At 37.3% G+C, this 17,781-nt stretch overlaps 1 protein-coding gene and 1 long non-coding RNA gene across 5 annotated transcripts in view; one reads left to right on the forward strand and one right to left on the reverse strand.

The window, feature by feature from the left end:
- Positions 1-883: 883 nt before the first annotated feature.
- The window catches only part of LOC108164474, a 59,527-nt gene continuing 42,629 nt past the window's right edge, over positions 884-17,781 (reverse strand). Inside the window, exons 1-6 of one of the 4 annotated variants that reach the window (XM_033394302.1) lie at positions 9,809-9,895; positions 9,203-9,362; positions 8,993-9,093; positions 6,915-7,018; positions 1,982-3,934; positions 884-1,256 (exon numbers count right to left, since the gene is read on the reverse strand). In XM_033394302.1, the coding sequence (XP_033250193.1) occupies positions 897-1,256; positions 1,982-3,934; positions 6,915-7,007 (2,406 nt within the window). In that variant the 5' untranslated portion in view covers positions 7,008-7,018; positions 8,993-9,093; positions 9,203-9,362; positions 9,809-9,895 and the 3' untranslated portion in view covers positions 884-896. Of the gene's footprint in view, positions 1,257-1,981; positions 3,935-6,914; positions 7,019-8,419; positions 8,906-8,992; positions 9,363-9,808; positions 9,896-17,781 lie in introns of those variants that run through there. The other 3 variants (XM_033394303.1, XR_001775848.2, XR_001775847.2) reach the window with 3 other exon arrangements.
- Positions 9,619-11,451, forward strand: LOC117189221. Its single transcript, XR_004473293.1, has 3 exons — positions 9,619-9,784; positions 9,852-10,019; positions 10,084-11,451. It is a non-coding gene; the product is annotated as an uncharacterized LOC117189221 (long non-coding RNA).

A 17,781-nucleotide genomic window follows, 5' to 3' on the forward strand; every position in this document is an offset into this window, starting at 1 on the left:
GGGCGGAAGGGAGTGTGTCGAAATTTTGACACAAAACGGTCAAGGTCCCGATATCACAGGAGTGTGGATACCAAATTTGGTTGCTCTGGCTCTTAAAGGTTCTGAGATCCTTGAACTCATATTTTGCAATTGGCAAAACCGACCATGAAACCTGTGCGTTAGTGAGAGAGAGCGAGAAAGAATGAAATTGTTTTCTTGATTCTGGCTATAATAATTATACGATCTGGTTCAGATTTTACACTCTAGAACATATAGTCATCCTCTACCACAGATTTTCGCCCTTTGGAAGGGGGGGTGGAAGGGGGCGGGGCAAAGTTTTGAAATATACTTGTAGCAGTGACATATCACAGAAGTCCGGATATAAAACGTCGTTGCTCTAGCTCTTATAGTCTTTGTGCACTAAGCGCTGATAGGGACGGACAGACAGACAGGGCTATTGATGCTGATCAAGAATATATATACTTAATGGGGTCGGAAACGATTCCTTCTGGACGTTACACACATCCACTTTTACCACAAATCTAATATACCCCAATACTCGTTTTGAGTATCGGGTATAAAAAGTCGAGCGTTTCAGTTAAACTTATGTACAATTTATTGTTACATATATGTACATATGTAGAGCTTATGGCTTATGCAGGTGCAAGACCGATAGCACAATGAGATTTTATGAGAATGTAACAATGTTTACGGTGGAAATTGCAACCAGCCAATTTAAGTTAGGAGTATGTTATTGATACGGCGTCGATCAAAAAACTCTTTTATATAATAGAGAGATATAGACAAAGTCAAATTCCTAAAATATCCTATTTTATAATGAAAGATACCTTACCTGCATTGCATTTAAATGACCACGAGACATTTTAATTTTAATAGACTTTTATATTTTGTTAGGCTTACTTAAAATCAACACAATTTTTATTGGCTGTTGGGCTACTTTCATAACAATATAGCTGCCGAATATTACCAAGTGGATAGCTCCATGCGTTAGATGAGTCCGAAAGAGAGTTAGGGCTCAGTGTCGTTGGTCGTGGATGATGCTCATTAAACGGGTTTACTTGCGACTTAAAGAATACTGGAAAGGCAACTCTGTGCTGTACTTGTGATTGAGCAGATTTAATGGCCACAGATTTCGAGTAAAATTTCTTTTTCGAAAATGTAGTTGTTGCCTTTTTTGAACTATTTCGTTCCGGTTGGTGCTTAAAACTCTTTCCTCGAGTGAAAATTCTTAAATGACCATTGAACCCTTTCGTCTCCTAGAATGAATTTTAAAAAAGTGATTACATATTAAATTGGACAAATGAATTTATATTGGTGGGACTACGCGTATAAGTATGTGGAAGGTACCCTAATAGTTTGAAACCAGTTACATACATACATACATATGTGTGGATCTTACAGTCTTCGAAATGTAGGTATTAGGTTTCATCAGTAAACTCGAAATGTCTTTATCGACATAGATGCTAAATGTACATTCTTCATGAAACTGAAACTGCTTGTAAACTCAGTAAGCGTAAGATATCTGAAAACGTTGCTGATTGCAGCGTAAGTTACCAGTGGTTCCCTCTGGCCAGTGAGGTCTGTGCGGAAATACATGAGAGAAATTGAAATTCGAACCAAAAATGATGTTGGGAGTATCAGTGATAAAACAAAAACTTCTTGTTTATAGGTGCTAAGGTCTCCTTAATCGAAAACAAGAGATTAAGTGTAAAAATTGTGATAAACAAGATAGGTAGGCTAACTTCGTCAGAAAAACTGGCTGACAGATCCATCGATTATTTTGATACAGTATGTATATTCTTGACACCGATCCATCAGTATGATGTGGTATTCCAATTCCGCACATTAAGAGCATTGTCATTAAATGGGTCAAAACTTTAGTTATTGTCAAAAGTGTATATTTGTGTGTATATTTCCACGAGCAGCATTATCAAAACAAAAAGCTTAAGAGAAAGATATCGCAATAAAATAATTTGTATACCTCATTACATTTATAGCCTTCCTCGCAAATTGCGGGTTCCGCATTCAAGGAAGTCCCAGCCACTTTTACTTTTCCATTTGAGTTTGATATGGAGCGGTTAGTATTATCCAGCAAGCAAACATTTGATTTCAACTCAAGTTGATCCTCGGCATCCGTTGTAATACCATCCACATCCACATCAGCATCAGCATCTACATCAATATTTGTACTTGGTGTCTGAGAATGACTTGAACTTTCACTTTCAGATGATATATCAGCTGCTGAATGTGGACACTCTGCGAAATGCTCATTAAGAACTTCGTCTTCCGTTGTTTCGATATCCACAACCTCATCGTCGTCGTCATCATTATCATATAAATGTCTTCCTCTTCCGTAAGCCGATTCTGATGAAATTGATTTATCCGAGCTGTTTTTGTTGTGAATGGATAATGAAGTCGAAAAATTGATTCTCTCACTTTCAATATTGGATTGGATAGTGTCTAATATTGGCGAAAAACTGTCTCCTGTTGGTAAGCGGTGCGAGGCAGTTGTAATACTGTTATGCGTTAGAACTGTTGTTGTTCGGGCCGTTTGAGTTGGGGTAATGTAAACGTTGCTATTCGAGTCACTAGACCTAGTGTATAATGAAGTAGATACAATTGCTGCTGAAGCGACAACTGGTTTAAATGCAGAGCAGCTTAATATCGATGGAATGTTATAATCAGAAAACGTTAGACCACTGCTGCCGACATCAGACAGCTTTCGATTTTTGATAATGCCACACATAGAAGTAGACGAAGTTTCGTTTCTCATATTAAATTGATGACGCTCCCGCTCCCCCAAGCGAACGGCATTAGATGTCGTTGATGGCATATTCGTTTCTGCCCTAGCCCATGGCATTGGGCATGATTCGAAGTCAAGAGCCGATTCACAAGGCTCGGCGCCGCAGATTTTCGAATTTTTCGATTGCTGCTGCTGATGATTTCCGTCCTGTTGCTGCCACATATAGTCCACAACAAAATTTCTTGAAAGGGGCATTATCGCAAGGTCGTGGTCGTTGCGAAGCGAGTGAAGGGGTGAAAGGACCGAAGAGTGATGTAAATTGAAAGGTACTCCAACCGTAGCAGCAGCTACAGCCGTAACCCCGACCACAGCGGCGGCTGCAGCCACGGTACTGTAATTATATTGGTGATCAACGGATCGCTTTGATAATGGGGCCTCCTTGCATGCTATGTTTTTAGTATCTAGTATCTCACAGTCAGTTGGTGAGCTACAAGTACTTCCACCTATTATTGTAGTAGCTGACGATGACGTTGGTGAGCTTTGATTTCGATTGCGATTAACATTACTATTGCTACTAACGAGTCTTTTCCTGGTGCCACCATTAAACATTGCCTTGACATCTTCCCATGCATAGATAATTTTTTCGTCGTGGGCGTTTCCACTTAGCGTCATATGCCGTCGCCAGGAATTAAAGTTGGCAGCATCGGGCTGAACGTACCTGTCGTTTGTTGTGATGCGATGTGAATGAAAAATGAATTTATTCGGCGAGAAGAACATTCCACAGAATGCACATTTGATGCATTTGGCTCGTGATGAGTTATACCGAGATGGTAAGAATGACCCACGACATCCCCATGCACATTTATGCTGCACATTAAATGCAAAGTCGTCAGGCAATCGAGGTGGTGAGTTGTCGCCCAAGAAACTCTTACAAAGACGCTCAGCTTCTCTTCTAGTTATCATTCCGCATCGCCGTGAACTTACCGGCATGGCACCTGCTCTTCTCAGAATCTCCAACTGTACTGGTGTACATTGGACGCAGGTAATGCCAAGCGCCACACGTCTATTATGTATTTCATTGTAGCTGAACTGTTTTAGAAGAGTATTTGAGATTTGCGCCAAGCAGAGTCGCTCTTGACCCTCAATGTACAAAGACACAATTGGTATTCCATAAAGCAGAACCGAGCTAACCTAAAAATAATAAACGTACATTAATTGAGGCAATAAAATCTTCCTATGGTAGAGCGAATGTATGTAACGGGCAGAAAGAATCGTCTCAGACACCATCATGTATAGGAATACTAAATGTAATTATATTTATAGAACAGCATCAAAAGTGAAGTTGATATAGTCTGATTTTACGCAAACTGGTCTCTCAGTGTTAAGTATTTGATCTATCTCAATGACTCGCCAATAGTTTTGTTGACAAAATGCTGTAAAATGCTGCTGTCATACAACACTATGTGGTTAACCTTATCTAATGACTTTGATAAACTATGGCTCAGCTATAAAAACAATTAAAAAAATGTCTTGCATTTGTTTGCATCATAATGAAAGACAAAAATATGTTTAATCACAATCCATATATATAAAATATTAAATAAGAAAAGCCTAGAGGTGGGTTAGATTATCACACGAAAAAATAGTCTTGAAAATACAATTTTCGTCGCTCACTGACTGACTTGCCAAGAGTCAAATCTATGTACTTTGCCTCCTTTAATTTGCATCCCCTTGGTTTATTTTCGCTCTTTTTACAAGTCTGGAAGTGCATTAAATTTTGCGAAACTTGATATATATAATATTAACAAAACGAATACAAAAAGAAGAAGAATGCTCAATTACTTGAATCCGTGCTAGATGTAAATCAGAATTTCTGTTTATTGCGTTGTTTTAGGGGGTATTTAATCCAAATGTGTAAGGCCGCAATCAGATATTTACGGGTAGAACCATTTTGTATTTTCCCAAATCCCATTTTCTTGAAATAAAAACATTAAACATTAAGAACCATCTCTGTTTTTTCACAGAATTGGGCTTTCAACTTAAAGTAACGATATTAAAAAAACGAGGGGGAACGTTGTGAGTTGCTGCGGACACCGCAATTCCACATTTATACCCGATACTTAGTCAGTATGGCTCTCCTCCGGCAGACGCCGCTAATATTAAACGACACGACAAAAAGTGCGTGCGAGAGAGACAGAAAATCAGTCTAAGCGTGACGTCGGGAGCGGCGTAGCCACTGCAAATTGATTTGTTCCTTTTGGTTATAAAAATGATCTGATCTGATCCAGATTCAGCAATCTGATAGATATGGTCATTATCTATGATTCTGCGTTTTTAGTTTTCTCGAATCTGCAATATTGTGGATGCAACAGATTTTCGTCCTTTGTGGGGGCGGAAGGGGGTGGGTCGAAATTTTGAGATATACGTTTTATAGTGAGATCTAACAAGAGTGCGGATACCAAATTTGGTTACTCTAGCGTTAATAGTCTCTGAGATTTGTGGATGCCCCAGATTTTCGTCCTTTGCGGGGGCGGAAGGGGGTGTGTCGAAATTTTGACACAAAACGGTCAAGGTACGATATCACAGGAGTGTGGATACCAAATTTGGTTGCTCTGGCTCTTATAGGTTCTGAGATCCTTGAACTTATATTTTGCAATTGGCAAAACCGACCATGAAACCTATGTGTTAGAGAGAGACAGAGCGAGAAAGAATGAAATTGTTTTCTTGATTCTGGCTATAATAATTATACGATCTGGTTCAGATTTTGCACTCTAGAAGATATAGTCATCCTCTATGATTCTGCACACAGATTTTCGCTCTTTGTGGGAGCGGAAGTGGGCGGGGCGAAGTTTTGATATATTCTTGTAGCAGTGACATATCACAGAAGTCTGGATCCAAAACATCGTTGCTCTATCTCTTATAGTCTTTGAGCACTTGGCGCTAATAGGGACGAACAGACGGACGGACGGACAGACAGACAGGGCTCAATCGACTCGGCTATTGATGCTGATCAAGAATATATATACTTTATGGGGTCGGAACGATTCCTTCTGGACGTTACACACATCCACTTTTACCACAAATCTAATATACCTCAATACTCATTTTGAGTATCGGGTATAAAAATTGTATGGGGTTAGCACGAGTTGTTCGTATTTATTATTATTTTTGTCATTTGGGGGACTCAATTTAAAGTTTTAATCCACAAGACAATACTTTTTTACATTTTACTGAATTATATTTAGAAAAAAACAATTTTCTTAGATTTTACTTTTAATTGATATAGGTATGTTAGCGCTTTGTTAGTGAAATGAGATCTATTTATAAATTACCGTCATTAGACACTAATACATATATAATCCAACCATTTCAACTTAAACAGAATTTATATGCACGCTACGTGTGCCATTTTTCTACTTGGCATTCATCATCAAGTTAACAATAAAATCGTATTTTAAACTCAAAAAAGTTTTTCACCGCTCTGGACTTCCAATCTTTATAAGCCATGAAAAAGAAAAGAAAAAATGAAAGCACGTAGCTAATGATACCACAAGGGAATCATTTGTTTACTTTGGTTTTCTTTTAGTAAGAGAAATTGACGCACCCTTAAAAAAGATTTCCAAATTGTCTCCTTATGGCAGCTGACTATTCATTGTGAATGTAAACTTGCGCAGTTTTAGAAGAAACACGTATGCAAACCTCAAATAGCCTCAAATAGATGTAAAATGTACATTTTATAGCTAGTCATGCAGCTGAAGCAAATATATTAGAAAACATTCATGTCTTAAAAAGAAAAAGAAAAACTACAAATTTCTTGGAAATTTTTCTGCCGAATTTTCTTTTAAATATTTATATTTTCGCCATAAATTAATTAATTGATACATAGTTTTCTAAGTGTTCTTGTTCCGTACATTAAAATAAAAACGAAAAAATTTATAAAAAACGGAATATATTAAAAAAAATAAATACATATCACAAGATACATATGTACAATTACACTGATACGTCAAAATATACGGTATAAATATATTTCATACTATGTCCGTAACTACATAAAGTGGAACTATAAATGTCAAAGTAATCGTAATCTGTTCTGCCCGTAATATATATTTTCATTAACGAATAGCCGTACTGGCAGAACTTGTACGTTCAATAGTGTCTTTCTACGTACATGATTTGACCTTTGAGATGTCTGACTGTTTTCCATTCCATTAGGTGGATTCGATGATGTTTCAGTTTTTTGTACGGTTTCCGGAAACGCCATTTACTAAAGAACTAAAATAAATATACAGATTGAAAAAGGCATTAAATTTAATATTATTCATCAACTAAGTCTAAAATAATAATAATAATAAGTCTAAAGAATAATAACTGTTGAGAGAATCAAATATTTGTATGCAGTTCTTCTAGTCTAAATATTACAAAGTACAGCGCATACCCTGTAATAAAAGAATACAGGGTTATAATTATACCCCATACTGAAAATGATTATAGGGGTATATTAGATTTGTGGTGAAAATGGATGTGTGTGTCGCTGACCCCATAACGTATATATATTCTTTATCAGCATCAATAGACGCGTCGATTGAGCCATGTCTGTCTGTCCGTCCCTATGAGCGCCTAGAGCTCAGAGACTATAAGAGCTAGAGCAACCAAATTTGGCATCCACACTCCAGTGATATCCAACCTGCACAAGTGGATTTCAAAATATCGTCCCACCCCTTTCCGCCCCGCAAAGGAAGAAAATCTTTGGCATCCACAAATGGCAAAGACTATTATAGCTAGAGAAACCAAATTTTGTATCCATACTCCTCTTAGATCTCATTGTTATACGTGTATTTCAAAATTTCGCCCCATCCCTTTACGCCCCCACAAAGGACGAAAATCTGTGAAATCCACAATATTGAAGATACGAGAAAACTAAAAACAACCATATAGAATGACCATATCTAGCAGATTGCCGAATCAGGATCAGATCGGATTATTTTTATAGCCAAAAGGGATGCATATACATAAATATGTAACAACGTATATGCATATAATAAATTTTGTTTTATATTTTGCGATATTGGACTTGCACTTTTTACCCATCTCCCAGAGACTATAGGATATTCAGCAATTTGTTTGAATATCTTATGAACAAGTTGGAAAACAAAATTGTTGGTTTTTGTTTTTTGTATAATACATCCAATCATTTTCGTTTATGTAACTACATATATACATGTACATAAATATGTCAGTAAATACAGTTTTTTCGCTTTTTTGTGTAAATTATTAAAAAATATGTTTATTCATAAGTCAGAAATATTATTTTGAAATTTTCAAATTTTGAAATATACTTGTAAAAGAGAGATCTAACAGGAGTATGCGTTTTTGGTTTTCACGTATCTTTAAAATTATGGATGCCACAGATTTTCGTCCTTTGTGAGGGCGGAAGGGGACGGGGCGAAGTTTTGAAATACAATTGTAACAGTGACATATCATATAAGTCTGGATACAAATTGTCGTTGCTCTAGCTCTTATAGTCTCTGAGCACTAGGCGCTCATTGGGACGGACAGACAGACATAATCGACTCGACTATTGATGCTGATCAGGAATATATATACTTTATGGGGTCGGAAACGTTTCCTTTTGGACTTTAAACACATCCATTTTCATCACAACTCTAATATACCCCTATAATCATTTTGAGTATCGGGTATAAAAAGGCGAACTATATGGAGTATATGGAAATGAGTTTTTATTGACTTTTTATTTGTTGGCCTCGCTTGACATTTCCTCGGAAATGCCCATTTGTAGCCTGGGAGGCGCGACGAACTAAAGTTCACTTGAAGTTCGACGACCAATCTAATCCCAATCGGCTCTTGCTTGGATCAGTAATTATACAGTAGAAAGTCTTGTTGTTAGGCTGTAAGAACGAATAAAATTCATATGTATACACAATTGGGCAAATACTTGAGGTCTTTCAAAATCAGAAAAAAAGCATATTAGCTGGGGAATTGATAAGATTCTGGTCAGAAATGGGACTAATAACAATTTATGTTACAAATTTGTTTCATATAAAATAATCAGGCGTTTGCGCATCGCATCCCTTATGCCAAAACTCCCTCATTCAATTATAGAATGCGTGTGAATGGCATAATTGAAAAGGAGACTGGTCCCTAGAGTACATTCGTTAAAGATAATAAGGTTAGAAAAAAAGTTATACAGTACAGATTGTTAAGCTTAATGCCATTGTTATTACATACCCATGCTTAAATCGCTAACGAAAGGCGAAACAAATGATTAGAACAGGACGGACTCCTTAACTCGAGAAGGGAGACGGTAGAACCGGAACCCCAGTCACCCACTAGAAGACCAGAGGGTTGAACGAATTACAAACCAGTGAGGTAAATAATGACAAAATTATGTTAGTATTTAGAAAAAACAGCAGATTGTTAACAATCTGGCAGATGTACTTAGATAAGCGGGGTGGGATGATGATGATTCCCTGAGGCTATTGAATTTTCCATAGGGTTGTTTGTAATCATCAGTTCCACTACGACTAGGTGTGTTTTATATCCATATATATGCAAGCTAGGCTCTTGTCCATAGTCAAGAAACAAGTCAAAATATAACCTGAAAATAAATTAAACTCTTAAAATAAACTTAAATGGTTGCTCCTAACTGTTCCTAGTATGTAAACATAATGATCCCATAACACTTTGCCCAATTAAAATAGTAACATCCACACATGTGCTATACAAATTCAATTATCTCCAATTAATTTGAGTGCTTTGTTTATACGAGGCGTGGGCGTGCCTCACACTAACACTTGTGTTGTCCATTCAGTGAGCTCTCATATTTCAAAGTTTGGGTACAAAATGAGCCCACTCGTCGGTCGTGTCGTCATACAATCTCTCGATTTTACATGCCCGATGGACTATTGAAATCGAAAACGATTACGTTTCGGTTCGGTCTGGGCCTCAGACTGGGTCTGAGGGTTGAAGCACGAAAGCATATGCCCTTTGACGAGTACGAATACAAATACAGATACTGGGGTAGATAAAGACTAAAATACCCACTGATGAGTTGGCAATAATTCGCTTGAGTGGTTGCTGTCAACAGGCAAATAATAGGTGTTCTATTTGAGGGCGGCGGAGAGACATTACACAGGACACAGGCTGCCATGCCATTGCCGTGCTGAAGTCGTGCTGGTGGCAGTGATGGCCTTTTGTTTACACGTACAACATCATGCATATTTAATTGGGTTAAATTGCTTGACGATTAACGTTTGTAAGTGAAATGCGCGGATAATTGAGTTTACTTTGTCTAATTACAACGGTTTTTATATGTACAGAACGCGTATCCATGGAAATATTGAATATGCGGAACTAACGCTTCGTCTCCATCAGAAACTTCTGGCTAATTTGTGATTAATATGTACAGGACAGGTCCCGCCATATATTTTGCAATACATGTATTTTAACCCGCTTAGATTAAGAAAAACATTTTTTTAGGGGCAATCCATCAGACGTTAAAAATCCATAAAAGTTTACAGGTAGATCGTTCTCATGACACCTGTTCGAGAAAAGTGTTTTTTCTTATTAAAATTTTCCTCAATCCAATCGCAAGTTATTTGAGTACATACGATTATCATTGATGATTGTGCGATAGTGGCAGTCTCATATTTTGCAAAAGTTCGGCTCCACGTATCATTCAGTTTTAGGAGGTCGAAAATTTGAAGCAAACTTGATCCTAGTGTGTAATCACACACTACATTATCCAGTTTCAATAGTCTCGGCGATCTATGCACTCATCAATATGGAAAGACGGACAGATTAATGACTGTCGATACGGATATTGATGCTGATCAAGAAGGTAATCGGTTATATTTTATGGGATAATTTGGAAATTATGGAAATGAATTATTCTGGATCTAGCCCTTTTGTAATTTAAATACATCTCTGGGTACATCCGTTGAGAAGCGATATAAAAACGTATTAGGTTCGGCTCGACATCCTTGTTTAAAGACGATTTTCTGTACTCAAATCGACACAATATGTTGATAGTATAGTAAGTTATTCTGCGACCGAATGTGACCAAGCAACATCCACTGTATTCATAGTTCAATAGTCTATACATATTTTTGGATCATTCATAATTTGCTGAAGATATTTCCTCAACGGCTGCCAGCCCCTATTTTCCCAACCCAACTCTTATGGAGATTTGGGGCTCGCTGAATATTTTGTCGATATGTGTACTAAGCTAAGTCAATAGTTTATTCTGTTTTCCAATTATCAACGTTATCAACGGACGTCACTGAAAATCAGAATTTATTCATTTCTAGACTGCGCCAAATAACATACTTTATAAAATATACGCTATATAATAAAGGAAATTGAGATTGATTGAGATTTGACCCTTGGTTTATAAACGTTTTTTCTAAATGGTAGCCACGAGTATATAAGATAAAATGCTAGATTTGTATAACTTTAGATTGCACTATGTACAAACAGGACGGGAAGAAAATAAGTTTAAGAAATAAATGGAATGTAGTCCTTTCATTCGATTATTCTTATTGCCGCTATATGATATATATATATAATATAGATAATTTGGTCTGATCCGGCCGATTTCCGCCAATAATTTTCCTATACAAGGGAAAAAACTATGTTAAGTATGTAGCACTAGGAAAGAAAATAAATAAAAATAAAATAAATTTAGCGCACTAATACGAACAGGTTAATGGACAGTATTTTAAGAAGATGAATGGAGTTAGTAAAAACCCCTAATCGGACCATGCAAGAAATAATTAGATCTACAACGCAGAAGTAACAATGGTGTACAGTTTCTGGTGAATACGATATGTAGAGTGGCTCAAAAAGTCAGATCTAACTACATCGCATTTGATCAAGGTATGCATAAAAATCACACCATAATCTATAAGGGCAAAATGGTTAAATACAAATTTCCATCAAAGAAAACTTTTTCGGACTGATTCTATACGGGTCTGGTGTACTTATAACTGAGGGCCGTATTCTTAAGTGGGATATACATGTATACATATATATGTGGTGTTTTAAAGGTGTCTGTTTTTTATTTATTTTGACCAAATCTTTGTAAAGCCAAGCACGGCCACACCTAGGACCTTATTTCCTCTGGTAGAAATGTGGTCCAGAAAACATTATTTTGTGATCTCTAAAATTCTGTCAAGAGAACTTTCACCGAGGGAGAAAGGGGCCAACAAGGGGCTGGGACCATAAAATGATAACAATTTGCATTTAATAGGATCTTTCCTATATAAGCTATAACATAAGGTCATCTAGTTTGGTCATCTCAAAATGTCCAAGCACCATTAACTAAAGTTTATTAATTTTTTTGAGATTTTGTAAAAAGCAAATATGGTTATCTCAAGGAATGTAAAATCGCAACTATTGATATATTCCGCGTCATCAGCTCAGGACGCCCCATCAGCTGAATATATTTTTCTCTCTCACACCCAGAGTAGCTTAGCAGCAAAAAGTGATGCCTGGAATGCACCCAATGACACCGCCTCTCTCTTTCTCTCTCTCTCTATCTTTATCGTCAGTACCAAATTCTGTAAGCAGTATTTACTATATAATATATGTATGTTTACATACATATATGTATATTTGCAACGGGAACTTGGGGAATCATTTAATAACGTTATATCCAACTATATCCTATACAAATTAAATGCATAAATGTAAAAACTTGAAGTTTGGCAATTTGAATATTTAAATACAATACCCGTTTTCATCTAATTACAAAATTACTTCGCCGACCATGTTTAATCCTATTATATAATTTCTTAACCTACTAGAACATCCAAATGCTGTTATGTCGGATTAAGGAAGCCTTCTTTCCGTAATGAAAAGGCTTGCTGTAAAGATTAGTCAGATACTATATCTACAATCTATATATACGGATACAAATGTAGCGCGATTTTATTATGACAAAACTTGTTCAGTTATTTCAAGCCGGCGATGTACACCTATGGGTTTCAAAGATTATAGACCGTTGTATAGATGCATGTATATATACATATATATGTATTTATTTGTTTGCATTGTAATGCCGAGAAAAATCAGGGCTCTGAGCACTCGAATATCACGCCACGAAATGTCATCGAAAACTGAATGCGAAAAACAGTTTTTGGTTGACATTGAGACGAACTGCACTTGCACCTCATGAAAAATCCTAAAAGGGGAAGGAAATTCCGCAAGCTTCGGGAAACTTCCCAGCCAATAAGACACTTTTACCACTAGATACAAGTCCATTAAATGTTAAATCCAACCAATTGGAAGAGGATATTAAGGGGCGTTAGCAATTTCACGCGTCTGCGCTCTTTGTACCATAAAAGTCCAAAACATACAAAGCGGTCATGTTGTATAGTACATAGCACATACATTTTTTTTTTGTATTTCGAATTCATCGAACTGTGAATATTGCTTTTAATTTAATTAACTGTCCCAACCAAATGTTGGCATGAAAATTAAATTAAGCTGGCTATCGGAGCTATAGGAGGGTCAGGAGTCAAAAATGTGTGCGGTTTATTCCACAATATCGTAGAAGCTGAGAGCATCACATCATACCTCGAATGCATTAATAATATTATAGTTAAAGACTTATATTAGTTTGAATGGAATACTTTACCACCAGGTAGTCGAAATATATAAGTGTGAGTTTTGCGTTGCGTTGGCATATTAATAAAACTATAACTTTACAACTTTTTAGTAGCCTTAATGAATTAATTGGGTGTGTTTTAAAAGGCAATCAAATATATTTCCTGGCTTTTATTGTAGCAATAAAAAGAAGAGTTGATCTAAATGTAACACAATTATAAGTCATCTCCTCTTTTGATACTTGTAAAGTAGTCATAAAAGAGTTCTTTAGCGGCTATAGCCTCTTCGTTTAAGAATACTTTTTATAACCGGTACTCCGAGAGTATAGTGATATTTTAGTTATATTATCATTTCAGTCTCGGTTTATGTGCAGTGAAGACTTAAATCTCGTAGTTAATACAAATATAGTAAAATAAAATATGGTAAAACAATTAAAATTTTGTATTATAAACTAGCGAAAACGGCGAACGTTGTCTCGCCCCAATTTAACGCCTTCAGATAAACGCTTAATAGCGTGACATTTCTGAATAGAGTAAATTCATTCAAACGGATCGCTTTCGCATGTCCAAAATAAATTTTATAATGCTATCGCTGGAGGTCGTACTGTTCTTTGCGCTCGGAAATGAAAACGGCCGCAAAATTGCCTCGTCACAACTCACTTAACGTCCAATTAAACTTCGTCACCTCGTCGTTGGGATCGGCGTATTTGATGGAGTTGCAGTTCTTTAAATTGCAATGGTTGAGAACGTTTTCGACAAAAGTGGACCTTTTATAACTTTTATCACGATTATTATGATCTGCGTTTTTATCTGGTGAGCGACGCCGATTCCACTGATTGTGTCACTCACCAACGGACAGATAAAACGCTTTGTGCAATTCAAAGCAGAATGTGTGTATGTGGTAAACCACGCTTCTGCTATTCAACCAACGGAAATCACCAAAACATGAGTACTCTGATCTTTTGTTTAAATACTCGTGCAATGGTGTCAGTCAATCCGTGGATGTTTGGCCTGTCAGCAACAGATTCGTAATTTCGGGCCATTTAGGATTGCAAGTAAACATGATGAATATCATTGCATAAGTAGATGGGAGAATGACCAAACAACCCATGTTTGCGGCGCTTCCCTCACTCATGAAAGTGGTTGTATTCGTCTGATCTTAACATCGACTGATTGAAACGAATGAAGTTGAGACGCCCAGTTTCGACCTCTACGTACATGTCGACGCAGCGCTGCTCAACCAATTGGCGATATCTCAACAGGTGATTGTCAAAAGCTTGCCGAATCATCAATCAATACGCATACGAATTCATTGAACTGACATATCCGGTTCTTCTCCTGAAATATGTCTTCGAAGTTATTTGTAGAATTTTTAAGAAGTGATGACTTATAAGCAAACCTGTCGTTGGCTTTACCTTGGCTTGGCTTATTAAGTGTAAACAGCGCTCTGGTGCTAACTCGTTGTGGTGCGCTCTTGCGATCCACACGGCGCTCACCTTATACTGAGCTTTTAAGCTAGTTATTCCCGATACTCCAAAAGAGTATAGGGGGCATATTATATTTATAGGGAAAGTGGATGTGTGTAACGCCCAGAAGCAAGCGTTTCACCATAAAGTATGTTTATTCCTGATCAGCATAAATAGCCAAGTCGATAAAGCCATATCTGTCTGTCCGTCCGTCTTGTTTGATGAATAGTTCTCAGAGACTATAAGAGCTAAAGCAACAAAATTTGGTATCCAAAGTACTCTGACATTAACATATGTACATCATCTCCCTCATCCCCTGGTAAGCCCTTGGGCACAGCTGTTCTCAAGTGATGTAATACTATACATTTTTATACCCGATACTCAAAATGAGTATTGGGGTATATTAGATTTGTGGTAAAAGTGGATGTGTGTAACGTCCAGAAGGAATCGTTTCCGACCCCATAAAGTATATATATTCTTGATCAGCATCAATAGCCGAGTCGATTGAGCCCTGTCTGTCTGTCCGTCCGTCCGTCCGTCCGTCTGTCCGTCTGTCCGTCCCCTTCAGCGCCTAGTGCTCAAAGACTATAAGAGCTAGAGCAACGATGTTTTGGATCCAGACTTCTGTGATATGTCACTGCTACAAAAATATTTCCAAACTTCGCCCCACCCCCTTCCGCCCACACAAAAGACGAAAATCTGTTGCATCCACAATATTGCACATTCGAGAAAACTAAAAACGCAGAATCATAGATAATGACCATATCTATCAGATTGCTGAATCTGGATCAGATCATTTTTATAGCCAATAGGAACAAATCAATTTGCAGTGGCTACGCAGCGCCCGACGTCACGCTCAGCCTGATTTTCTGTCTCTCTCGCACGCACTCTTTGTCGTGTCGTTTAATATTAGCGGCGTCTGCCGGAGGAGAGCCATACTGACTTAGTATCGGGTATAACCGTAGAGTTGCGGTGTCCGCAGCAACTCACAACGTTCCCCCTCGTTCACTATCCATTTCTTTATATATACAGATGCTTACAATTACATAGATACATATATGTATATGTATGTATGCACCTTCAACTTAGGAATAATAAATCTCCAGCGCTTCAGCTATTTTTGTCTGACTTTAAATTTTGTGTTGCTTAAACCAGGATGTCCTTACAAATATTTTTGGGATTATAACTTTCTTTTTTAATAGGAAATATCTTTAATTGAATTATCATCATCTTCTCTTCTTTTGGGTCACTAAGGTCACTGTTTTAAACTTTATTTAAAGAGCCAAATGGCAAGACGAGCATACGAGAATGGTTGAGGTCTCGGAATCATAGATGTGCTAAAGACTAGCTTCGGTAATTTTTTGGACTATCAAACCTTAATAAAATCCTAACATCCATTCAATCCGTGCAGCAAAGCAAATCAAATTATAGATCATAAATATGAGGAAGCCAGTTGTGTTTTGATCTACAATTATTCATTAGAGCGTGGGCAGGTCTCAAAGTATAGAGTTGAGAAGAACTTTGATTAATGCGACTAGCTCTTTGTATTATAAACCATTTTCTATCTTATAAATATTTTGCATTTAAATCCAGGGTTTTGCAGTACGTGCAATATATAAACGCCATTTCATATTTTCAAAAATACCTTGGAAGATGCTTTTTGTTTTGTATCTTCAAAACTGTAGGTAGTAGTAGTACTATTCTTATTGGGGCGAAATTCTGAGGTATACGTTTTATAGTGAGATCTAACAGGAGTGCGGATACCAAATTTGGTTACTCTAGTTACCCAGATTTACGTCGTTTGCGGGGGCGGAAGGGTGTGTGGCGAAATTTTGAAACAAACTCGTCAAGGTCCGATGTCTCAGGAGTGTGGATCAAAAATTTGGTTGCTTTGGTAAGCAAAGCCGGTTATGCTACGTGTGTGTTAAGAGAGACAGGGCGAGAAAAAATGAAATTGTTTTCTTGATGCTGGCTATAATAATGATACGATCCAATTCAGATTCTGCAGTCTAAAAGATATGGTCATTCTCTACGATTCTGCGTTTTTGGTTTTTTTGGTATCTTTAAAATTGTGGATGCCACAGATGTTCGTTCTTTGTGGGGGCGGAATTGGGCGGGGCGAAGTTTTGAAATATTCTTGTAGCAGTGACATATCACAGAAGTCTGGATCCAAAACATCGTTGCTCTAGATCTTATATTCTTTGAGCACTAGGCGCTAATAGGGACGGACAGACGGACGGACGGACAGACAGACAGGGCTCAATCGACTCGGCTATTCATGCTGATCAAGAATACATATACTTTATGGGGTCGGAAACGATTCCTTTTGGACGTTACACACATCCACTTTTACCACAAATCTAATATACCCCAATACTCATTCTGAGTATCGGGTATGAAAAGTATACCCGTTTTACTGTATATATTTTGTACTAACCGCCGTTAGTCAAGTTAATTTGAAAAACCGCGGGTATATCGATATTTATATAAATATATATTTTCGACATATCGCAAAGTCAGTCATCAATGTCTTGACATGGTAACTACACGTTAACTACACATTTGCTACATGTAATTTGCATGTAATTAACAAAAACGACACCTGAAGGGGAAATGTGTGCGCTTGAAAAATTGTTGGCCGTTTTTTTACATAAGCGGCAGTGTGAAATACCTCCGTTGTCTTATCTACTTTTTGACATGCCTTTATACTTACATACACGTACCATACATGCAAGCAATTTGCAGGGCAAACCAAGTCATGTAGGTGGCGTTGTTTTGCTCCCTTTCAGCGCTGTTAAGGCTCACAGTTTTACGGAATTGCGGTCTTCCGTTAGACTTTTGTGTAACCGTGGCACATTACATAGTTAGTTAGTAGACAATTGCTCTCAAACAGTGCTCGATTCGCGCTAGGCCGCCACCTGGAAAAAAACAGATGTTGAACAAA

The sequence above is a fragment of the Drosophila miranda genome, chromosome 5 (genome assembly GCF_003369915.1).
Source record: "Drosophila miranda strain MSH22 chromosome 5, D.miranda_PacBio2.1, whole genome shotgun sequence".
Lineage (NCBI taxonomy): Eukaryota > Metazoa > Arthropoda > Insecta > Diptera > Drosophilidae > Drosophila > Drosophila miranda.